Consider the following 26,558-nt stretch of genomic DNA (forward strand, 5'->3'; position numbering starts at 1 on the left):
ATGGACGGGTTCCTGGAAAGACATGAACAACCAACTTTGACTCAAGAAGACATAGATGACCTCAACAAACCAATCACAAGTAAAGAAATTGAATCAGTCATTCAAAAGCTTCCTAAAAAGAAAAGTCCAGGACCACATGGCTTCACATGTGAATTCTATCAAACATTCCAGAAAGAATTAGTACCAACTCTCCTCAAACTCTTCAAAAAAATCGAAGTGGAGGGAAAACTACCTAATTCATTCTATGAAGCCAACATCACCCTCATACCAAAACCAGGCAAAGATATTACAAAAAAAGAAAACTACAGACCAATCTCTCTAATGAATATAGATGCAAAAATCCTCAACAAAATTCTAGCAAATCGAATCCAGCAACACATTAAAAGAATTATACATCATGACCAAGTAGGATTCATCCCAGGTATGCAAGGATGGTTCAACATAAGAAAATCAAGTAATGTAATACACCATATCAACAAATCAAAGCAGAAAAATCACATGATCATCTCAATTGATGCAGAGAAGGCATCTGACAAGATTCAACATCCTTTCCTGTTGAAAACACTTCAAAAGATAGGAATACAAGGGAACTTCCTTAAAATGATAGAGGGAATATATGAAAAACCCACAGCTAATATCATCCTCAATGGGGAAAAATTGAAAACTTTCCCCCTAAGATCAGGAACAAGACAAGAATGTCCACTATCACCACTATTATTCAACATTGTGTTGGAGGTTCTAGCCAGGGCAATTAGACAAGAAAAAGAAATACAAGGCATCAAAATTGGAAAGGAAGAAGTAAAACTATCACTGTTTGCAGATGATATGATACTATACGTCGAAAACCCGGAAAAATCCACAACAAAACTACTAGAGCTAATAAATGAGTACAGCAAAGTAGCAGGTTGCAAGATCAACATTCAAAAATCTGTAGCATTTCTATACACTAGTAATGAACAAGCTGAGGGGGAAATCAAGAAACGAATCCCATTTACAATTGCAACTAAAAGAAAGAAATACCTAGGAATAAATTTAACTAAAGAGACAAAAAACATATATAAAGAAAACTACAAAAAACTGTTAAAAGAAATCACAGAAGACCTAAATAGATGGAAGGGCATACCGTGTTCATGGATTGGAAGACTAAATATAGTTAAGATGTCAATCCTATCTAAATTGATTTACAGATTCAATGCAATGCCAATCAAAATCCCAACAACTTATTTCTCAGAAATAGAAAAACCAATAAGCAAATTTATCTGGAAGGGCAGGGTGCCCCGAATTGCTAAAAACATCTTGAGGAAAAAAAAACGAAGCTGGAGGTCTTGTGCTGCCTGACTTTAAGGCATATTATGAAGCCACAGTGGTCAAAACAGCATGGTATTGGCATAAAGATAGATATATCGACCAATGGAATAGAATAGAGTGCTCAGATATAGACCCTCTCCTCTATGGACATTTGATCTTTGATAAGGCAGTCAAGCCAACTCACCTGGGACAGAACAGTCTCTTCAATAAATGGTGCCTAGAGAACTGGATATCCATAAGTAAAAGAATGAAAGAAGACCCGTATCTCACACCTTATACAAAAATTAACTCAAAATGGATCAAAGATCTAAACATTAGGTCTAAGACCATAAAACAGTTAGAGGAAAATGTAGGGAGATATCTTATGAATCTTACAATTGGAGGCAGTTTTATGGACCTTAAACCTAAAGCAAGAGCACTGAAGAAGGAAATAAATAAATGGGAACTCCTCAAAATTAAACACTTTTGTGCATCAAAGAACTTCATCAAGAAAGTAAAAAGACAGCCTACACAATGGGAGACAATATTTGGAAATGACATATCAGATAAAGGTCTAGTATCCAGAATTTATAAAGAGATTGTTCAATTCAACAACAAAAAGACAGCCAATCCAATTACAAAATGGGAAAAAGACTTGAACAGACAACACTCAGAAGAGGAAATACAAATGGCCAAAAGGCACATGAAGTGATGTTCAAAGTCCCTGGCCATTACAGAAATGCAAATCAAAACCACAATGAGATATCATCTCACACCCACCAGAATGGCCATTATCAACAAAACAGAAAATGACAAGTGCTGGAGAGGATGTGGAGAAAGAGGCACACTTATTCACTGTTCGTGGGAATGTCAAATGGTGCAACCACTGTGGAAGGCAGTTTGGCGGTTCCTCAAAAAGCTGAATATAGAATTGCCATACGACCCAGCAATACCATTGTTGGGAATCTACTCAAAGAACTTCAGGGCAAAAACACAAACGGACATTTGCACACCACTGTTTATAGCAGCATTATTTACAATTGCAAAGAGATGGAAACAGCTAAAATGTCCATCAACAGATGAGTGGCTAAACAAACTGTGGTATATACATATGATGGAATATTATGCAGCTTTAAGACAGGATAAACTTATGAAGCATGTAATAACATGGATGGACCTAGAAAACATTATGCTGAGTGAGTCTAGCCAAAAACTAAAAGACAAATACTGTATGGTCCCACTGATGTGAACCGACATTCGAGAATAAACTTGGAATATGTCATTGGTAACAGAGTCCAGCAGGAGTTAGAAACAGGGTAAGATAATGGGTAATTGGAGCTGAAGGGATACAGACTGTGCAACAGGACTAGATACAAAAACTCAAAAATGGACAGCACAATAATACCTAATTGTAAAGTAATTATGTTAAAACACTGAATGAAGCTGCATCTGAGCTATAGGTTTTTTTTTTTACTATTATTATTACTTTTATTTTTTTCTCTATATTAACATTCTATATCTTTTTCTGTTGTGTTGCTAGTTCTTCTAAACCGATGCAAATGTACTAAGAAACGATGATCATGCATCTATGTGATGATGTTAAGAATTACTGAATGCATATGTAGAATGGTATGATTTCTAAATGTTGGGTTAATTTCTTTTTTTCCGTTAATTAATAAAAAAATATATATTACTCAAGCTACTCAGGAGATAACGGATCTTAGGAAGTCAGAGAAATTCAAAGACCAACAAGGAGGTTACTCGAATAGCATGGGTAAGAAATCATGGGGACCTGGACTAGGAAGAAAGGGGTAGAGATGGAAAGGTAGAAATGATATCTCTATAATTCAAAGATATAAGCAATAGGACAATGATAAATTTGATGCGAGTGAATAAAAAGGAGAAATCAAGCAAGCTATACCTCAAGATTCTAGATTGAGCAACTGCATTTATGAAATTGCTGTTTCCTGAGAATAAGGTAAGTACAGAAGTAACAAGTTTCATAGAGAAAATAAAAAAGTTCAATTTGGAATGTGTTAAAAATTATATATGTATGGGATATCCAAGTGGAGTTAGATATTCAGATCTGGAATTCAGAGGAAAAGCTGCAGATACAGTTTGAAAGACATCAGCTTGTTTGTATCTTATATGTAAAGTCATAGGATTGATAAAATAACCTACAGTGTGGAAGAGAGAGAAAAAAATTGAACTAAAACTCAATCCAGAAAAATACCAATATATCTAAGTTCAGAAAAGGGAGGAAAAGTTAGCAGAGAAATCTGAGGATGACACAGAGAGATAGAAAGAAAGTCTGTGTGGTATTATAGAAACCAAGAGAAGAGATGGGAGGAAGGGTAAACTGTTGCTTGAAGGGTATAGAGTGTTTGTAAATTTTAGAATTTTAAAGATTAGACATGGTTTAAAATTTGAGGATAAGGTGGCAAGATAAACAGAGAAAAACATTCACTGGATTCGGCAACTCAGTCATTATTGGTGACTATGAGTAAACAAAGACAAAGCAAGTAGATAATTCTTTCAATTGCCTTATAATAGAGGGGAGAAAAGAAATGAAATCAAAAGGGATAAGTGATCATGGAAGGAATCTCTTTTCAACCTTGGTGATACTAGAGCACTTATGTTCTTTATAGTGATCCAATATAGAGAGCCACTATAGTGTTGAATAGCAAAAACGGAGAGGACAACCAAACCTTCTGAAGGCAAGACTGGCATCTAAGTGAGGGAACTGCCTTTTTTTTTTTTTAATATTTCCATTAAGCTATCTTCTCACACCATCCCGTCCATCCAAAATATACAATCAGCGGCTCACAGTATTATCACATAGTTGTGTATTCTTCACTATGATCATTTTAGAACATTTGCATCACTCCAGAAGAAGAAATAAAGAGAAAAACCATACATTCTATATCCTTTACCCCTCCTTCTCATTGACCACTAGTATTGCAATCTACAATTTTCTTTTGCCCTAATTCCCACCCCCCTCATTATTTACTTATATATTTGTCCTTATTTTTTACTCATATGCCCATAGCCTGCATAAAGAGAATGTCAGTCACAAGGTTTTCACAGTCACATGGTCACATTGTAAAAGCAATATGGTTATACAATCATCTTCAAGAATTAAGGCTACTGGAAAACAATTCAACAGTTTCAGGTACTTCCCTCTAGCCACTCCAATACACCATAAACTAAAAAGGGATATCTATATACTGTATAAGAAGAACCTCCAGGATAACCTCTCAACTATGAAATCTCTCAGCCACTGAAATTTTTGTCTCATTTCTCTCCTCCCCTTTTGGTTAAGAAGGTTTTCTCAATCCCATGATGCCAGGGAGATTTACACCTGGCAGTCATGGACCACATGGAGAGGAGAAAGAGATACTTACTCTATTGTACCCGAAGGGAGAAATAACACCTGGTTACAGGTGGCTCTCTGAAATTGGTGTTGGGAAGATCAGTGATCTACTGATCTGCCTGGTAACTTTCATTTCAACAAGGTCATTAACTTAATGAGAGCATTAGAAGAAGGTACTGTAGCTTGAGAAGTAGCCAAAAATTATAAACAAAGCATTATTGGGATTATGAGTTTACTAGAGAAATGTTTGACTGATTCCTGGAATGATGTGAATGTCCATTTGGCAATGTTAATCATGAATTTTTCTTGATACTATCTGTTCAGCTGTGTGATTTTCTTCCATGATACTTTCCAGTTCAATTAAATTTTTTAATGTCCATATTTATTATTTTATATGCTCTCAGAAGCAATGTAGCATTTATAACTTTGTCTAAAATTTAACTGTGACTAATCACTATCCACGTCCTATTTTACTACTTTCCCAGAATCAAATTATTGTTTTCTTTTATACTAGAGCTAAAGATCATATCTTGGATAGTTTCAATTATAGTATTAAAAAGAAAAGCACTTCATTTTTAAAGAATCAAACCTGAGTTAATTCAGTATCATCTCTTTGACTTGCAATAATTAAATAATCTTGACCATCTGAAGTAAAGTACTTTACTTGCGAACTTTCCAAAATAATGATTGTTTGTACCTACAAGGGAAACAGAAGAGTGGGAATGAAAAATTTTAAAGTATACAGTAACAGTAATAGTATGAATTAGTAAGTTCAAGACCTGAAAAATCATCTGAACCCTAGATATGCATATTTTAGTGTCATTTTAAGAAAGACAAAAAAAAAATCCCTGGTTTAAGCAACTTTTAATGTTTATCAACTTTTACATAAACAAAAAGATCCTTTTTCACATTAACATAGTATTCTCTTCCATTTCAATCAACCTTAAAATCTGATTTTCTTTTAACTGAAGCAATCCATAATAAAAAAAAATGTAGGATTTTTTTTTACCAGGAATAATTTGAATCCTGATGTGAATGTATACACACTGTTCACAGAAGGCTTTTCTTGATTTTCTTCTTCATGAGTAATCACAAGGTAGGGCAAAAGACCAATATTAAAGGTCTCACAACTCTTAGGATTCTCTATTTTTAAATTCTATGAAAAGAGAAATAAGAATATCAGTAACTCATGATGCATCTAAAATTTACATGTACATTTTATTTTGTCTGAAAGAAATGATGTCTACCTCAACTGGAATAAAAATTCCTTGCCATCGGTAAACAGTAGAAAATCCGATAGACAATTTTCTTAACATTAGAGCATATATTGAATCTTCCACAGTAAAGAAACACCAACCAGAAGCCGAACGATCCAAAAAACTTTGAAATATGGAAAACACAACATCCATTCCCCCTGAAAAACATGAATCATATTTGTTAATGGGTAAGATTTTCTAAACTTTATCTATTCTAAATTTATTGTTTTAATGATGAGACCAGTTTGTCTGTTACTATAAACAAAGATCCTTCCATGATTTAGCTACATGTAAGTTTGTGTAAGAGTCAGAGACAGAGAGAGAAGACAGAAAATAACTACAACGATTTAAAAAAAAAATAAGAAAAAATGTTAATACTCTGCTCTACACATAACCTTCACCAAGGTATATATAAAAATGAATTCTAAATGTTTACTTTGAAGGGAAATATGCTGGATATGATTTTATTAACTTTAATAAAAATGATGAAAATATCACTGAGAAATTTTTAAATAATAAATATTATCTGTAGAAACATGCCAAACGTTAGATTTAAAAACTTACACTATTAATTTGAAACCACATCCAGCCAATGATTTATCATTTACATTTTGTATATTCTATGAATACCAAAGCAGACTCACATACTTGAAATGGTTGCCTAGGTCTTCTTATTAACCTGCTATCACAGGTACAAGTCCTAAAATTCTGTACTAAAAAAACCCTCTACATAGTGAATATAACCATAAAAAAAAAAAAAGCTCCAATGTTCTGTTATCATGACTCTTTCCCAAAGAAAGTAAGCTCTTTTTTAAACTTTATCCAATGGTATTGATACAAAGTAGTAAGAATAAATGTCAAGGTCATTTTTAGATTACCAATTCAAAAAGTTATAATGCTTTAGTAGCATTTATGTAACATTCACTGGCAATTTCCTTTCCTAGAATTCAATACTTAAAAATTTCTATTTTGCCACCTTTGAAGGCAAAAGTGTGCCACAGCTTTTTCATTACGTGCCTTCAGTGGTCCTGACCACATGGGCAAATGTTTCTCTCCCATAATTCAAGAGGCAGAATGAAGAGAAGGCAAAGACTGGTGACATTTAAGAATTTCCAATAAATATGCCCCCAGCACTGGAAGAGTCTATATAATGAAATAACTGAATTAGAAATCATAATCTTCCTTTATTGGATCCCATCCCCTCCTGCCTTTAGGCAAGGTTTACCAGTATTAAATATTCCCTTTCTCTTCTGAATTTTAAATCTTTCTCTATCTACTAGGTCTTTTCCATCAGTATTTAAAGATGCTCAGTCCTCTCTAAACTAAAACAAACAAACAAAAAACTCTCTGAACCCTATACAGTCCCACAGCTAACGTCTCTAGGTCCTACCTTCCCAGTGAAAATTCTTGCAATAGTGCCATACATTTGAAGTCTCCATTTCTTCACCTCCCTCCAAAATGTTATTTAGTGCCCACCCCTCCATACAAATAGCTCTTGCTAAGATCATTAATGCCTTCTATATTGCTAACATCAATGAATATTTTTCAGTTCTCATCTTTCTAGACATCCCAGCAGCAACTGACAGAATTTACTCCTTCCTTTTTGAAAGGCTTTACTGGTGGTGATTGCAATCCTGTTTTCTCCTGGGTTTCCCACCAGATCTTCTAAAGTCTCCTTTGTTAAGTCAGCCTCTCTCCTTACACATTCAATTTGAACCTTCTAGCACTCAGTTCTTGGTCCTCTTCCCTTCTCTATCAATAGTCTCTTTTTCCAGGTTATGACATCAATTTCCATGACTTTGGATACAATACACATTCCCAAATTTATCTCTCCAGCAGAGACCTCTCCTTTGAGGTCTAGAAAAGCTTCCTCTCAAAAGCAGCTCAAATTCAAAAAGTTCTTAACATGTTTCTTTTACTCCCTTCACCAAAATAACACCTAGTCTTCTATCACTATACCATTTCTCAGTGAATGACACAACTCTCCATCCAGCCAGATAAGAGGAAACCTAGGTGTCATCTCTGATACTCCCCTCTCCCCCCCCCTCAGATTCAGCTCACCACCTAGTCCAAGCAACCATCATCTCTTGCCCTTGTACTTGCCTCCATATATCCATCCTATTCTTCCATTACAACGCAGTCTCTATATGGCACCCAAAATATTATCTTGCAAATGCTATTGTGTTCGAACCACCCATACATCCATGTGGTAATCCTCCTCCATGGCTAAAGCATTCAAAGGCTTTCCATAGCTCCTAGGATAAAGACTGAAGTCCATAGCATATTCTTTGAATGCTTAAAAGAATATGTTAGCTCTACGAGCCCCCCACCCCCCCACACACTTACTTCTATACCTACTCTCCCTTCTTAACTTCTTCATTTATGATATATTCCTTATGCCTCAAGGATTCAATTAGACTGCTTCCCATTCTCTCTTACATGTCCCTCCAACCCAGATCTGTACTTACATAATCAAGCTTTACTCATCATCAAGTCTTAATTCAAACATCAATATTCCTGGGAAATAAAGACCTTATGTTCACAAAGCATCTAGAACTTCCCCGACACTTAGTAGAATTAAACTACACTTCGATTTTTGCTTATCTGGTATTTCTGTCTCCCCGTAAACTCTAAACTGCACGAGCTCAGTACCATGCCTGACACATGACAGGCACACAATAAATATGTGTGGATGCAATGACAGAATTAGAGGTCTGCTCTCCATTTCTAACAGATCCATAAGATACAATTTATGGGGGGAAAGTAAACCTTTTACATAAATCTTTCTTGGTTATAGAATTTTTTTCTCATAAGAAACTAAACATACTCATGCCAAAGGCTGTTTCAGATATTGTCTCCCACTCCACACTCACAGCTAAATCAACGCCATTAGCACGTGACACATTTAAATATACAGTCCTGTTGGCTTCTTCGATGGCTACAGAGGTGGCTCTAAAAGAAACAAATGGGTTGTGGAAAGAGGAAAAAGTATAATTTCTACATATTTAGAAAAAATCACATTGTTACCATATATTTAATACGTATTTAAATTTATACAAGCTAAGGTAAGCTCTACAAATTTAAAAACCAGACTAGACTCTAGAGCTAAAAAAATTCACTGATAAGATTTAAAAATCAATGCAAGTGCAACACTCTCAACTATGATATAAAAAAATACTGAACATCAGTAAATTCACAGTATATAGTCTGAAAAAATAAAACCTTATCATTGCTAAGCGTCTCCCATAAATGAGAAACATGTTTGCATGAAAAAGATGAGTCAGGAATTTTTCAGCAAATTAATAAAGCTGGATCTCTTGGAATACTTTTAAAGCATAAAAAAATTAAAACTTGTCAGCTTCCAAAGGAAATTTTAAATGACAATTATGTTAATATACATTTGAAGAGTCATTCATTTGGTTTTAGCAGCTAAAGATAGTAGATTATGTTTTGTTTTTTATTATTATTGAAAAGACAAAATAGTGCAGGTGTTTGCCTGAAAGTACGAACTCTGAGAAAATTAGAATGCTAATCACACCATCATACAGGAGATGTTTAGGTTCTAACATTCCCTGTTATAGAGGGACTAAGGCCTCTCTGATGATATCTGCTAGAGCTCATTGCAAAAGTCCCCTTTAAAATAATCAGAGATCAATTTCCTTCGGCATTTTCTTTATATCAAAAATATTTCCTACTTAGCTTCAGAAGCACTAACTTTCATATAAATATAACTATACCTGCTTTCAGCTGCAGAGATACTAAATAAGCCCCAAGGGGCCTGGTTTTGTAAAACTGTTATCAGGGTTTGAACAGGCACCCCTAGTCTAGCACCACCAGTCGGATTAAACAATGTGCAAACAAAATGCTCATCCATTTCTGGTACCGTGTCTAATATGGCAGATATGTGTAGAGCCTAAAAAGAAAATCATAAGATAAAGTTACTAGAACACAGTATTTTTTGCAATACATACAGATATGCTAAAGATTTTTGACAATAAAATAAAATATTTTGGAAAATGTTACCTCTTTTTTCATACAGATCCCCATCGTGATAGCAACAACTATTTCAAGTTACTACCTTCAGGATTTTAATACTGTGATATATATATTTTTAATACTGTAATATTTTGCACAGAAGTTATGAAACTATAAATATTTATGCCATTTAAAAATATCATTAAGAATAAAAATTAAACTTATCTCTTCATTTTAGCTAACCCTGGCTACATAACTTCATTAATCTCATTATAGCCTGGGTTTCACTATCCAAAAGCTGTTCTAGCCATAGCAGCTGCAACTGGAGGCAACCAAACATTTATCAACAGGAGAATGGATAAAGAAATAGAGATCTATCCAAGGAATTACAATTCAACAGTAAATAAGAATCAATTACTGACACATGCAGCTACATGGATCTTAAAAATTAAGTTGAATGAAAGAAGCCAAACTGAAAAGAATACATAACATATAATTCCATTTATAGGAAGCTCATGAACTAGCAAAATGAATCTTGAATGACAGAAACCAGAAAGCTGTTTGCTCTAGGCTGGGCAAGGATGCTCTTAACTGGAAAGAGGCAAGAAACTTTTCAGGTGATGGTAATGTTCAGTATCTTAATCCATGAGGGAATTACACAAGGTTTTACCTATCTCTAAAGTCACTGAGAGTTATCCAGTTAATATTTGCACATTTTACTGCTTATACCTCAAAATCAAAGCAGGTGAAAAAAAGCAGCTAGTTAAAAGGAAATGCTATTTCATCCAATTTACCCTAACATTTAATTTGCTTAATGAACTGAAAACTCCTTAAACAAAGTGTGAAAAAGAGTCTTTTATGAAGAAAAAACATAAATGTAAAACAATTAAAAATTCATAAAATATTTCATACTTGAATTTTTATATATATATCAAAATTTAAGCATAAATGCCATTGAACAAATCAACTAGTTTCTAAAATTCCAAGATGAAAAAATGAGCGTGCAAATGAATATGCATTCAAAAATCTGTTGATGTTTATACAAACTGTTCACTGAGCAAATTATTCAGTTATTGGTTAGACTGTTTTTAGATAAAATAGCTTTAAAGTATAATATTTTAGAGTTACGATATTTTATACAGCATATTTAAAAACAAATCAAAGCTAACGCAATTAGCTATGCTTAACTCAAATGGTGTTTTAAAAAGTAAAGCAAAAGAAAATTGTTAATATATAGATAGAAAGGTTTTGAAAGTCAAACTTCTGAGTATAGATCACATTTATATTAATCTCAAATCCAGCATTTTTCTTCATTGAGCTACCCCTCAGCAGTCTCGAGTAAGCATGTATATTTTGTTCAATTAAAATATGGCAAAAGGAATGATTGGCTTGTGTGGAGTGAATGGCTTGGAATTTATTTTAACTTATGGCTTACAAACAACATAAAGTGAACTACACCATCTAAAGAGGCTAAAAATTTTCAACATTAATTAGTACATTTTCTTTATTAGCTGCACATTCTACTATCTCATTAACAGACCCATCTGCACTTTGTAGGGATTCCCATTACAGCACTCATCACACAGTGATCCAGCCATGGGTTTACCTACCACCTTAACTCAAGGACTGTTCCCTTCCTAACACTCAGGTTCTCCCCTAAGAGAAAACGCTTTTATAAATATTACAGGTCATCTTTCATTCTCATTAAAAGTGCACACCGTACCTTGAATCGAACGCCTTCTTCTAAAACGATAAAGCCTCTGGAAGGGGTCAGATCTTTAGACTCACTTGAAGTATTTAATTCTGTCACAGTGAACTGAACTGTCACAGTCCCAAACAGTCCTTGTGCAGGTTCCCGAACAACGTACAATACTGCAACACTTTCTTGTATGTAGAGAGCTGTTGGTTCTCGCAGGAAAAAGTGTTCACTGTTGTTAAATGACAGAACTCCGGGGCCATCATCATTAGCAAGGACAGTAATGAGCGCTGTTGAAATGAAGATATTAAAGCAATAAATCACATTTAATGGGTTACAAGTGCTGGAACAGCATGGCTGTTTGACTGGAAACTAGGCTGTCTTCTAGATCACCTTATAAATGAGGGAAGCTTTAGAAAACATAAAATTCCAAATTCACTCTTAATATAAAAATGCTCAATAATCTTGGAATATAAAGTGATATCTATCAGAAGCTAATAGCAAATACCAACCTTAATGTTGAACGTTAGAATCACTGTTACTAAAAGCAGGAACAAGACAAGGATGCCTGTGATTACTGCTATGATCCAACATTTTCCTGAAGGTATTAGCTAAAGAACAGGTATGAAAATAATGGAATGGTAGGGTCAGAACTGTCACTATTTTTAGATGACATTATTTAGATGATATTATTTACTTAAAAAATATTAGAACTATTAGAGTTCAGAAATATAGACTGATCAATCTTCAATAATCGAGAGCTATCTACTTACTGCTACTACTACCGATACTAATAACAACTGCAACAACTAATACTATTGAGCACTTACTAATTGCTTAAACTCAAGTAACTGATTTAGCTCTTACAACAACCCTATAAGGTTGACTCTGTTATTATTCCCTTTTTACAGAGGAGACAGGTAATTTGCTGAAGTTCACAAGCTAGAAGGCAGCAGACTGGTGCACAAACCCAGGAAGTATGCTTCGGAAGCCTGCATTCTTAAAGACTTACAATACCTTTATACAGCAGCTATAACCAATGAGAAAATGTACTACAAAAGGGACCTCATTCACAATAGCAACAATGCCTTGGAATTAATCTAAAATAAAATGTATAAGACCTATATGAAAAAATATAAATGTTAATGTCTGACTATGGCAGATGCTACTGGTGTCCCACCCACATCCCTTCAGCCTACCTACAGCAGTTCCTATTTTTCCCAAAGTCCTCTCCAGTCTCTGCCTGAGGGTGGTATCAGCCCATCAGAATACATTTGCTGGAGACTCAACAACCAAGAGTGACTCACAAACAATGGGGGATTGGAAGTCACCATATAAGAAGGCTGGCAGCAGGACTGAGTCCCAGTTGCCCATGGCAGTATCTGCTCATTAGCGTATCTTCTATCAGCTTTCCTCTCTTCTGCATCTCATTTCCTCATTTTCTTACCATGCCTCCAGAGATCACCTCATAAATAAACTGCTTATACCTAAATTCTTGGCTCAGGGTTTGCTCTTGACAGAAACATGAACAAAGGCAGTGATTTAGAAGATCCAAATAAATAAAAAGACATATCATATTTCTAAATGGGAAAATTCAATATTATAATGATACCACATTCCTCCCTATTAAACTGTAATTTCGATTCCACTCTAATCAAAATACATGTCTTTTTTTTTTTTAATGGAACTCAATATGTTGATTCTAAAGTTCACTTGGAAGTGATCATGTGCAGGAACAGATGAGAGGAAGTGGAAAAAGAAAACATATCTGCCACCTCCAAAATACTAATTGGTACTGGTGACCCACCCATATGCCTTCATTTATCACAGGTTCTCTTTGAAACTTTCATAAATAAAACAATATGGTATTAGCATAGGAATAGGAAATTAGAACAGAATAGAGTCCAGGAAAAAATATATACAAATTTATCATTGAAATCAATGATTAATGGGCATCTCATTCACTAAATGATATTAGGGTATGGATTATATATTTTAGGGGAAAATAAAGTTAGATCCCTACTTCACAATCTCCCAAGAAATAAACTACTGATAAGTTAAATAATTAAAAATAAATCAAAACTATGAATTTATTAGAAAAATTTTGTAAATGATTTTATAAACTTCAGCTATAAAAGACCTACATAAGAATTAAAAAGCATACAAAAAAAAATTTGACTTTTTAATTTTAAAATTTTTATAATAAAAAATGTTTAACTAAATGTTAAAGATAACTGACTAGGAGAAACTATCTGTAACATTTAACAATTAAGGGATTGAATTCAGAACTCCTACAATTACCCAAGGACTTCTTTCAGGAATGCTTGTATTTATGTACCCTCTCTTTCCTGTTAGGTGGGATGCAGATGAATGATGCTTGCCATCAGCTTATGACGATAATGAATGTCAGTCTTGCGATGAAGCGAATACTCCAAAAGGCAAAGAGGAGAGACAGAAAACAACAGAGTCCTGGACAGCACTGGTTACGTTCTGGTCCCACCTGACCTAAACCACGTCTCTGGACCCTCAGATTAAACAGTCACTATGAACCCTTTACATATATCCCAATACTCTCTCCAAGAAATGATTACATCTTGAACACACAAGTTTTGGAACAAAGACCACAGTCTCAAGGAAATGTTTCTGGGACCTTAGAAATATTATTTTATATTATCAATATGGCAAGAAAAGTAAAACCCAATCTTTAAGTTATCCAAACTTTTTTCATGCTTTATACTAGAAATCAGATATTCACATAAAGGTAAATAACATAGGAATTCAATGATCATTCAATTTAAAGGAATACTAAAGAACACTCAGTTACTGGTTAAAATAGGAGGTTGAAGAACCTATAAACAGTCAGTACTTTATGCTTACTTAGCTTACCTATCAGGAAATTGGTGACTTGTTAAGGTACCCTCCATACCAAAATTCTGTATGTCCAGGAGCTTTCCTTTTTTGCCTCGTCTTTACCTCCCCTAAGCAGTTAGAGGGTATCTGGCATGCAGAGAACTAGGATGGCTTTTAATAACAAGTTCAGATGGAAAGAGGTATTGCTCCTGTAATGTCTATGTTATCAATACACCTCAACCCTAAGGAGAAACACTGCAGCATTAGATGACACCGAAAGAGCTAACTTGCTAGTCCTTCCGTTGTTAAAGGGGAAACCAGAAACAGAACTCAAATTCCCAAAGTAAGTCATCTCTACAGTAAATAAAATCTATCAATAGCTGTGGAAATGATTAACATGTCTTTTGGTATCAATTCACTTTTTTCTTACATACTCATATAGACGCACACAGGCCAGAAGTACTGTTGCACTGACCCAGAAATTTAGAAATGCTTAATTGAAAATGTATTTCACTCTAAGCACAGAAACCATCAATACTCTGTAATTCCTTTTAGATCTGTCCCTACATTAGAGAAAAAAAGAATGAAGGAGTGGGAGTTATGTATAAGAAATTGCCCTTTACCTATTGTATTTGCTCCCAGCTCCAGTCCAGGGGAAGGATTTGCTAAAATCAGCTGAAAATTTTCATCTCCTTCTGGACTGTCATCATCAAGAATCCTGATATCAACATCTTTATACGTTTCTCCATCCGCAAAATAAAGAATCTAGTTGCAAAATTAAGTGTAGTTAGCATCACATTTTAAATTGCACTCAGAAGTTTTATATATTTGGAAAGAAATAAATACAACTGTGAAGGTAAAAAAATAAACTATTTTACAGGAAACCCCCTCTCTTTTTCTGTTTGTAGGTTCTTTTTATTTGCAATTGACAGTATTAAGTGTACTGGGGTATGCAATGGGGGAAGAGAAGAAAGCATACATTGGGTAAGGAATAAAAAGCATATAAGACACGTAAAAAATATTTAGAAACATTAAATGTGCTTCAGTAAATCAAGACAAAAAAATAAACAATCTTTTCAAGTAGTGTAAGAAATACTCTGACTGGAAAGGTCAAATAATGAAATAAATTCTTTATTTAACACAATATGCTTCCTTCTATACCATATATTGCAATAAAATAATGAATAAACACAGCATAATCTTTAGAATAGTACTGAAAATTCAATTTATCTCTAAATAAAATAGTGAAAGGGAAGCTATCCCATCAGGTGGAAGCCTTTTGCCAATGGACAGTAGAATATATATTTTATTATAAGATTAATTTATTTACACAGAACCTAAATCACTGCAATTCTCAAGGAATAATGATTATAAAATAATTTTTGCAAAACTGATCTGCAATTGATCTCAAGCCCTACCATTGCCGTGAAGACATAATCCAGTCCTACTTGTGCTTCCAAATTCTGTGCATACACAAACAAGGAAACATGGCCAAGGGCCCGTCTGCTTCTCTGGGCTACCAGCGTTAAACTTCCCTGGGTTTCATTTACTTCAAACCTATAACAAAGTAAAGAGACTACATTCATTTTTTTCCTTATAGGTGTATTCGGTAGATAGTCAAGAATCTGAAACTCAGAAAAGTATCCTGACAGTATCTCGGACTACCTGCTGTGCTGCCATTCAATTACACCGCGGGCTCCATCATTGGCATCAATGACGATTTGCGCAGTCAGGCCTTCTGAATCTGGCCAAAATACAGAAATCCCACTTTTAAATAAATGCAATTGACTAACAAAATCACTATTTGATAAAGAATTTCAAGACAGTGTCATTGAGAGTATACTGTTCCTAAGATATAAGTATTGATGACATGATTCGAAAGAGGCTTAACAAAATAAAGACATGAATAATTTATCACATCTGAATAGAGAAACTTTAACAAATTGAATGATTTTTAGAAATTTTAGCAACTGAGAACAATATGAAATAATAATCAACTGAAGTTATGGCATTTTCTGTTATTTTAACTATTTAAAAATATATTTGGTACCTCAATTCTAAAATATCAACAATTCAGTAGGAAAGGAAAATGGGAACAGTCAGAAGGAACAGAAAAGCAAGAAAAAAGGGAAGAGAAAGGCAAAGACTTCTGCAGAGAGAACTACAGATGGGAAAAGAGAAAGAGAGATAAAAACAAAAGTTGGGACAAGTGGGAAAGATGATATAACGTTCTTATCCCTTTTTATGTTGTATTCTTTCCACCAAGTTTAATATTACCAATATGTATTATTTGTCCTCGTAATTTTAATTAGACCTTCAATGCTTTTTAAAAAATATTTCAACTGCCCTTCACCTTTGAAATTTCAGAGGCTCTATCTTAGTCCAGGATACTTATAGTAGCTCCCTGGGTTGGGCAGAGATAATAGAAATGTGATTTTCTTTGGAGCAAAGAAAGCATTTTTGAGGAAAAATTATAAATCAAGATCTATGAAGCTAGAGGCCTGCAAAGCTCAGATTCTAAAATCAGTTCGTGCCCTTTGAAGCCCAGCTCTCTCCCTTACTAGCTGTGTGACTTTGGGTCTGTTACTCAACATCTCTTAGCTTCAGTTCCCTTGTCTGTAAAGTAGGTTTATGTAAGTGATGACGTTCCCAAGTGCTAATATAAGAAGCACTTGGAACAGTGACATCAGTAAGCATTCAACAAAAGTCAACTATTCAAATTACCTTTAAAATTAGTATGAAAGAAATATGAAATATTTTGTTAATTTTCGTAGGGTGAACAATTATCTTCTAATAATTATTCTAAAAATTATTTGATGTACACAGTCCAGCTTTTGAAGTCAAATACTTCTTTTGCCAAAGAATTGAATCTTTTCAAACAATAATGTTAGAAATTTATTATTCTCCTTTGATGTTGTCCAAGTTGTCACATTGAGCTTCAGAAGGAGAAGGAGAAGCACCTGTTTCTTAGGCCATACCTCTTGACCATGCTCCCGAAACTCAGCTTAATTTCACCTCTGCTCAGGTCACCTTCTAAGCAAGCCTTAGCAGGCAGGCTGCCCACCACCTACTACTGAGCCATCCCACCTACAAGCATCAGACGAACTTTCCCAATAGTAAACATCCAAACAGGAGCCTGCATTTTAAAAATAGGAACACATCTTTTTAGAGTAATCTACTTGTACCTTGTACCAAAATTCAGGTTTTACCTTTCAGTCTGTAGCGGATTAACTGAGTCTTTTCTAAAAGCATGAAAAGAAAAGATAAACGGGAAAAAAAGATGAGGATACAACAAACAAACAAACAAAAGCTCTACTTAACCTAAAAGAAAATGAAATCATCTGACAGTCTGGAGAGCTGACAAAAATAACTAAGGAAATATTAAAAGGAAATGAAAGGAGAATGCTTTCCATAGAGCCAATCAGGTAAAGAACGGATTCTATTTTGAGGATTGCAGATTTATTTACAAAATCAATCTACATTTCAAAAGGCTTCACATAGCAACTCTTACATGTCTTTATGGTGCCCAGTGTACACAAGTACAATATGTAATAGTCTTTAAATCAAATAAATCTAAAAGCCCATGATATGTTCACACAGGGCAGAGAGCAACAAATATCACAATTATTATCCCCGACTGAAAAATGTGCCTTTACTTCATTTGAAATAAGTGAGCAAAAAGAAGCAAAGAAACAAACAAAAGTATCATACCTAGTCTGGGGGGAAATGAAGTTAAAGGAGCCATGATAAGTTCAGCATGAGTTAAATTCACCAGGAAATATTCTTCTAACTCTGGTATATCGTCCTGCACAAAACACACCCATTAAAATCCCTATAATTATTCTGCCAAAGTAATTACCTCTCATAAACTGTTTTTAAAGTTATCTTTTAAATATATATGCTTAAATGGCATACATAAAATATTAAAATGCAAACATATAGTAGAAAAGAGCTAAATTAGTAAAAATAAGCATAAAATTATTAAACTAATAACTCGGTGTGAGATAAGTTGTTAAATTAAAGCATATGAAACATAATATGGTGTCATTTTTATCTAAACTAATCTAATACGTAAAACAATTTTCTAATTTTTTTGGTAAATTCACAGAAATAATATATTCAAAACAAAATATTTTAAATGACTTTATCTTAAATATCCCATGTTTGGAATGAGGGAAAATGATATCATGAGAAAAGTACAGTCTGTGTAGTCAAGATTACCTTGTACCAAAGTCTATAATTTTAGGTCAGTTCTTTAATTTTCAGGACCTCGATTCTCTCTTATTTATGATGGGAAAAATAACAGTTACTTTGTGGGACTGTAATAATGAATAACATAATATGTATAGTGTGTCTGGCTCAGAGAGGGTGCTTTAAAATGATAGTCACTAGTAAGCAAACACTTCTCTCTTCACTTTATATTTAATGAACTTATGGTTCCATGTGGAAAACATAGTTTCTGAACTATTTCATGTACTATATGAACCAACATGAGCTACAAAATTAAATGTTAGGGGACTAATCCCATTTCCCCAAACCCATGCAACAACTACCCACCTTTCCCCAAATCTACACAATTCCCCCTCACTCACCCCAGGACAGCTTGTCTCCTGCATATACAGGCCTTCAGTCTCTTAATCTAATGCTACTCAGGGAGCAGAAAGAGCTACAAATAGCTAGGGAGAAAGAGAATTGGAATTGGATCCCTCAGGTTCATAAAACTAGACTTTGCAAAGAAAAGAAGGGCAGCTATACATTTTCTGCTTTAAAATCTAATATGTCTAAGGAATGATCCATTTTTATATTCAGTTACACTAATAGATTACACATTTGAAAAATGACTTATCTGTAAGTTTTATCAAATCTTGAGTTGTATGTCCCTTATGAAATAATATTATCTTTCACCTTGTGGATTGAGAGTTCTCATAATATTATATTAGATCACAGTTCCAGGGTAATCAATAAAATGAGAGTCACTAACTTCAGATGGTAGATGATTCACAGTATTTGCAATTTTTACTTGTAAAGTAAAAATTTTCTAAGAAAATAAATCCTTTTTAAAGTAGAACCCTCAAAATACTTAGTAATCAAGAAATATTCTTTGAAGGCAATATTCATTCTCTATCTTTCTCCCTCTTCCTCTACCTCCCCACTCCTATATATCACCTCTCACTACCACCACTTGTACTCTTGGACATGTATTTAGAAAGCCAAAATAGGACAAGATTTCACAATGCAAAAAAAGAAAAATTTTAAATGCATTTTCAGGCACCAACTTCAGGTTGACTGTGATCACATTTATGCCATCAGTGTCTAGTAAGTTTATTGCTACCTCTAATTTAACCAGTACTACTGAAAGAGATTTTGACCTACATGGATTTGCTGGCCCAGTGAGTACTTTGGCATAATCAAAATGCATCTATGGAATCTTTTAGATCTTAAGGGAGAGTGCACTAAAGAAATTCTCTTGATTACAAGGGGTTTCTATAATAAAATTCACAATAGCAGACCAGACTATCTAAACAGCAAAATGCCAGTATAGTTAAAAAGAAGTTGTGAAAAGAATTAAGCAGATATAAAGGCACCAGCAGGGAAAACCAATTAGCAATTAAATCTCCAAGTTGTTGGGGATAACTGTATGGCTCCAAAATTTATACTGAAAGTAGAATAGTAAAAATACCAGGTGAACTCATTCTGCACAAAATTTGATGTCTTAAAATGCACAACTTATATTATGGATAGAACAGGCCACGAATTTCTAATTTCCATATGGTTACTTCAGATTTGATATCATAATAGGGAAATAAGTGTTTCACCTCAAGTATAGTAATGTTAATGGCTGCTGATGTCTCCCCTTCTTCTAAAATCAGAAAGCCAATCACAGGTACAAAATCAGCTTCAGGCTCTGCTAGGTCTCCTGCTGTTTGATTCTTTAGACTCAGTATTCCAGGAACCGTGGTATATGTGACATTGATGATTCCTGATAGAGTTGGTAAGGAAAAGTGCAAATATTTAAACTTTAAAAATAATATCACACTGTAAATGTTCTGCTTTTCCTAAACGGACCTTCAGGAGATTGTACAAATGGTCCAATTCCTCAAGCCTTTCCACGACCAAGGCCTCTGCCATGGGACGGCTGAGTGATCATCCATTGCGGACAGGGCACAATCCCTGCCTCCGGACTCTGAGTGTGGCCTCGGGGACTCGTTCTGGCTAACAGTAAGAGAGGTGAAAGCGATGGTGTGCTAGTGCTGAGTCTAGACCACAGGAGGCCTTGCATGGTTTTGCTTGCTCTCTTGTGCCTCTGCTGGCCCCAAGAGTAGAACGAGAGGCAACGTGGAGAAGAGCCTCCACTAGCCAAGCCCAGCCTAGGTTTGAACCCCAGCCAAACTATCACCGTATCTGCTGAGATTCATGATTGTCATACAGCATTTTATGACAATAGATAATTTCTTTAATCTGTAGAACAACAAAATTATAAGGCCCTGTCCTCAACTAATACATATTATTTTTGTCCTGTCTCAGATTTATTTTAGTAATGATTTTCATAAGTTATATATATATATATATATATATATATATATATATATATATATTTAAATCAACCTAGAAAAACCCAATTCACTCAGAATACACAAACCTAGAGATCCAAATTCTCTGTTGATGAAAAGCTGTATGGTTATATTAGCCTCTTGTACTAAAACAAATCTTGATGAAAGAGCAAAATTTAAAACTCCATGTGGTTCGTCACTGGCTTCTACTGTCAAGGCAGCAGCATATCCTTGAGCGTCAAGCAAAGCAAATCCTGCTGCTGGAACTCCTAAAAATGTCAGGAAGCACGTCAAGAAATCGGACAGTGACTTAACACCAACTTCTAAAACTTCTATAAACACTTAAAATAAAGTCCCACTCTCTAAAAAAAATTAGAGTAACCAGAAAGTACTCTATCCATTTCTCTAACAGAACTCTTCAGATGGGTCCACAGAGCCTACATTCTGTTTTCTTTTTTCTAGACAGCAAATCATGATTTGTTTTCATTTGACATTATCATCATTTGCTATGTTGGTCATCTACAAACTGCAGAAATTGACTAGACACTGAGGAAAGTATGCAAATAGTCTGCACAAAGACTGATTAAATTTGAATTATCAATATAATTGCTCCAAAACACAAACTGTCTACTAGTATAAAATTGATTTTAGGAAAATTCTACCTTTGGAAACATTTTATACTATAAGCAGCTATTAATTAAAACTTTTATAGGGCTTTCTCCTCAGTCCATAAAGTTAAATATTCCCAAGTGGTACTGATGTTTTTTTAGACAGAACATTTCTATAGGCAGACAATATGTAAAATAACATTTTTTTCTAATTGGTATTCATCTATTTGTTAAATATAGAGGTATCAATTACCGCTTTCTTTTTTTTCAGAAAAGAATAATTTACTAGAAAAAATTAAAATCGAATTTTGAGTGTGCACAGGTGGTTCAGTGGTAGAATGCTCTATCTACTTCCATGCTGGTTTGGTTCGATTCCCAGACTGTGCACCCCCCCAAAAAAATTGAATTTTGAATTACCTTGTGTCCTGACATCATGCAGAATGATCTGGTAAACTTCCTTCTCCTCAGGAATGTTGTCATCCAATAAATGCACAAATATTGTTTGATTCAATGACCCCTATATCAAGAAAAAAAATCCATACTCTATTATTACTGAACACAAACTATATGATGCTTTTATTGGTCTTACAAATTGAGCATTCAAAGATATTTTCATTTAAAGAAAAAGTTCTGTGGCTTCAAATTTTTTTTAAATTAAAAGCCATTCATTCACGGGGAACGAGGCTTAAGATAGGCAGGGATGATTAAGAGCGATCTTGAATGCTGAGGTAAAGAATGGAAACTTTATTCAATGAGCAATGAGCACTATTGAAAATTTCAAACAATGCAATACATTGGGAAGATTTCTATGGCCGTGGTGAAGGGATAATTAGAACAGGGAAAAGAGGATCAATGTTGCAGAGAGATCAGTTATTAGAAATCCAATGTAGTCCTCAAGAGAAAAGCTAACAGGGACTTGGATTAAGGTTGAGGCAGTAGAAATGGAGAGAAATAGAATTAAATACCTTATCAAAGATTTCATACCAAATATGTGTGACAGAGTGACAATAGTGCAATATTGACTTCCTATCTAAGAAATGTTTCATAAAGTTATTTCCCACCAACTGTATTTTTTCAAAGTCCCAAAAAGAACATTTAAATGGAACTTCCAAAATACATTGTGATTCGGACTTAAAAGACGTGTGTTTTTAGAGATATATTTGCTGCGTTATGTAATACACTTAAAGTTCTTAGGCAGTGAGGAGTCAGAGGAGAGGGACAGGGACTGCCCATTATATTTAAAATGGCATAGTTGACACCAGCTGTGGGAGGCCAGGAGATAACCTGGCTCAAATTAAAAGCTGACAACTTCGGTCTCCTTAAAGGAGGATCTACCAAAGCACAGACGGAAGAACAACCCCCTTCCTTGAGTCTTAGAGCATCTTCATCTGTGTTATGTTCTACCCACAGGTTGTCTCTGAGCAGTCAGTCCTCTATATAAATCTCCTTTCAGCCTTGAATTACACAATATGTTCTTCCTTATTTCTTCAAAACACATTATTTACTACACATATTACTTGGTTAAGTTTTTCTCTGTGGTATTACCTCAGGAAAAAAAAGTTGTCCATTATAGTCAGCAAAATTGAGTTCTAGATTTTGCCCAATAATTTTCCAATTAACAGTGACATTTCCTAGACCAGGGGGTGTTCTTATCACATGGCATTGCAAAATCTCTCCTGTAAGTGAAATGTACAGATTGATAAATGCTTAATGGAAAATGAATTTAACATTCGAATTCAACAAAACCCAAATTCCAAACATGCAACTATTACAGCACCTTTTCTAAGAACCTTACAAAGCTGTTCTGTTTTGAATTTTTTAAAAGCTTTATCCATGCTTATTGTTTAATTTTTAAATGTTTAACAGGGACTTACTTCCAAATGCTTTCATTTAATAGAATTACAAGAAGTTCAAAATGTAAAAATTACAAAAATTACATGCTAAAATGGAAACACAAACTTAACATACACTCCAAAACATGCACCAGAACATGAAAGTTCTGTAATTTAAAGAAAATAATAAATTTCTCATGGTCAAAACTAGTAAAAGCAAATTCTTCCTTCACTGCTCAAAAGAACACAAATTCCTTACACTGATAGGCAATGTGATTTTACCCAAGGCATGCATAAAAATGCTTGCAAATACCTGAAAATCACATTTCTTTAGATTGTAACTTACATATACCATCAATGATTTTGTTTTATAAAAAGAAATACAAAGGAAAGGTGTCAGACCTGTAGAGCAATCTCTGTAACTTCACCAAAGTTACAGTTATCCTTCCCAGATAATTGAGGCATTTTAGATACTTTCTATTTCTAGCTTTTATCCCCAAGTAAAACTTCAAAAAATTGAAAATAATCATGGTAGCCATTTCTTCTAAACTGCTAAAAGTGTAAACTAAGCTTCTAAGCTTATCACCACAAAATGTCAGTCCCGTATGATGATGAAGACAAGCTAAAATACACTAATGAACTATGTCACTAAAACCAATTTTTATTATGAAATAATTGACAGAATGATATGTAATAGAAAAGTATAAATGTTTTGCATAGTTACATAGTAGAAATCCTTGAAATTCATTACAATTATCACTTCATTTAATTATGCAGATATCTTTTGTGTCTACATGTAAACACTTTTATCTAACACTTTTTAAATAAAGGGAAATAAAATGAAATAATAAATTATAAACACCTTTTTCAAACTTTCTTTAAACTACCACAATTTTTTTTTATTTCTGAAGATAGTAAAATTAAACAAATAGCCCTAAGAGATAAAATTAAACAAATAGTTCTAAGATAAATTAATTTAAAGACTGTCAATTTAAATTACGAAAAGCATGAAGTACATTTTCCACATGAACTTTAAGCACACATAATTTTAGTACAATGTATTGTTTTGGGAGCGCAAAGACTAAAAGAAAGCATAAGAAACACTTCTAAACAGATTGCCCCAAATATCGCTATGTTCAGTGGTTCAATGTGTATATTTTTAAGTATCCCCATGCAGAGGAAAAATTAGTCAACCACCACTTAGAAGAGTGTGTGTTGAATTTTTTTAAACATATAGGGACTTCTAATAAGCAATCAGATTATCCAAGGATTACAATATGACTGCAAGACCATGTACAATCAGCCATAATTGCCAGCACACCATTTAAAATGTTTAAACTTACATAACTTATGTGAACAAAATATGAGCACTACCATGAAAAGTAGAGTCTCCCTATCACACATTATACATAACTCATTATGGAGCAGGTTTGTACTGAATAATGAGGGTTTGTACTGAATAACAAGGGTTTATTCTGAATAACTGACGAGTATAGAGAGAACTTTATAGTTATTAGGTTGTTTCTCCTCAGATGTTGTCTGATGCACAAATAACTAGTTTAGAGGGTCATGGTTTTCAAATTTTTTTAATTACAAAACCTGGTAATAACTCCAAAAGAAAATTATAGGGGTTTGATCAAGTGCTAAAAATGCAGACAGTACAAGTGGCATTAAAAACAAAAGACAGGTCAATAAAGATTCATGTTGAGGGAACCTGTATTCACAATAAGAAAAATTATTACGGTTATAACCTTATGAGGTTATACATAGAAATGTGTGAATAAATACTGTATTAGAAAGTGGAAATAAAAATGAAATGCTGGGAGAGAAAAAAATAAACATCCTCTTATAAATTTACCATATATAAAAATCCACAAAGTCTGATACTACTTAATAAATATCACCTTTGAAAATACAGCAAATTACCATGGAAATAACTTGTAAGAAAATATTTCAAGCAACACAATTTGTACATGGTACACGCACACAGAGATGAATAAAAGGTAAACAAAACTTTCCTTATATACAGAATCTTGTAAGGCTTATTTGCAATAAATTGCAAATTTATTTTGTCTATGACAAGAATAGTGAGAAATTCTTTCTAAGAAATTATTAATCGAAATGGAGGTAATGATGTGCATCTTTTAAGGCAGACCACCAGAAACCAGGTCCATTTAAAATGCCTCCTGGGGAACTGACTGCATATATCAAGGAGACTAACTTTAACCTGGATGGTGAGTCAAAGTGTTTGTAGGAAGAAGGAAAACTGAGAAACAAGCGCTTAGTTTTCTAAACCTAAGAGGAAGGACCGAAGAATGGTCTCAGGGGAGTTATGTCTAATTTTCTGGTAACATGCATTTTACTATCTCCTAAACTGCCTTCAAGTTTTTGCCCAGGTTGAAAGCCTGAGAGAGGACCATCAACTGCCAGAAAGACTGACTACTTTTCCAAAAGATCATTTTGATATGAAGTCCACAGGGATACCAAAGGTGGTGAAAAAGATTTTGACTCTTAAGTAAAAGATCTAGCATCCAGTTTCTAGGCCTTGCCTAATGTGGATAAAGGAATATGAATTCAAAATGTATTTTGATAACCCTGAGTGTTTTGTACACTTTTTCCTAAAATAAGTCTGAATTGTTTTTGCAAAAATAAACAACATCAACTATAGTTTGTGCAAAAGTCATGGAAGATTGAAAGACAGGAAATGCTTTAATAAGATACATGTATTCACTGCCTACTATCTGATTGCATTTTCCAATTTAAAAAAAGTGGTTAAAACAACTAAGGAATAAGAAACAAAAACTGTCTATATAAAGTTAAGAAAAATGTCGCATGTTTCTAATATAGTAGTTCTATATTTTGCTTTAAAAAAAATTGTATTTCTTGTTCAAATCTTTGCCTAAAGAAGATTTGTGTGTCTCTATGATAAAACAAAGTTTTAAATCCATTGAACATGACATGATGATTATGATGTTGCTGAGCTGGATGACTGAGTGAAACATCTAAAACAGATTTATAAAGAGCACATTTTTACATAGGTTGCAACCATAGAAAAACCCATCCTCCCATATTTCTAGATTCTATCTATTACATTTGAAAGAAAGTAACATTTACCACTGGGCATCTCTCC

The 26,558-nt window shown here is 34.0% G+C and overlaps 1 protein-coding gene across 1 annotated transcript in view; it reads right to left on the reverse strand.

Moving 5' to 3' along the window:
- The window catches only part of ADGRV1 (adhesion G protein-coupled receptor V1), a 637,421-nt gene that overhangs the window by 460,484 nt on the left and 150,379 nt on the right, over positions 1 to 26,558 (reverse strand). Inside the window, exons 35-48 of the mRNA XM_077139161.1 lie at positions 23,142 to 23,272; positions 22,014 to 22,113; positions 21,078 to 21,257; positions 20,254 to 20,417; positions 18,149 to 18,242; positions 16,103 to 16,181; positions 15,856 to 15,994; positions 15,061 to 15,202; positions 11,615 to 11,877; positions 9,654 to 9,829; positions 8,744 to 8,868; positions 5,908 to 6,074; positions 5,670 to 5,816; positions 5,250 to 5,357 (exon numbers count right to left, since the gene is read on the reverse strand). Of these exons, the coding sequence (XP_076995276.1) occupies positions 5,250 to 5,357; positions 5,670 to 5,816; positions 5,908 to 6,074; positions 8,744 to 8,868; positions 9,654 to 9,829; positions 11,615 to 11,877; positions 15,061 to 15,202; positions 15,856 to 15,994; positions 16,103 to 16,181; positions 18,149 to 18,242; positions 20,254 to 20,417; positions 21,078 to 21,257; positions 22,014 to 22,113; positions 23,142 to 23,272 (2,015 nt within the window). The remainder of the gene's footprint in view (positions 1 to 5,249; positions 5,358 to 5,669; positions 5,817 to 5,907; positions 6,075 to 8,743; positions 8,869 to 9,653; positions 9,830 to 11,614; positions 11,878 to 15,060; positions 15,203 to 15,855; positions 15,995 to 16,102; positions 16,182 to 18,148; positions 18,243 to 20,253; positions 20,418 to 21,077; positions 21,258 to 22,013; positions 22,114 to 23,141; positions 23,273 to 26,558) is intronic.

Source organism: Tamandua tetradactyla, chromosome 21 (genome assembly GCF_023851605.1).
Source record: "Tamandua tetradactyla isolate mTamTet1 chromosome 21, mTamTet1.pri, whole genome shotgun sequence".
In the NCBI taxonomy this organism is placed as follows: Eukaryota; Metazoa; Chordata; class Mammalia; order Pilosa; family Myrmecophagidae; genus Tamandua; species Tamandua tetradactyla.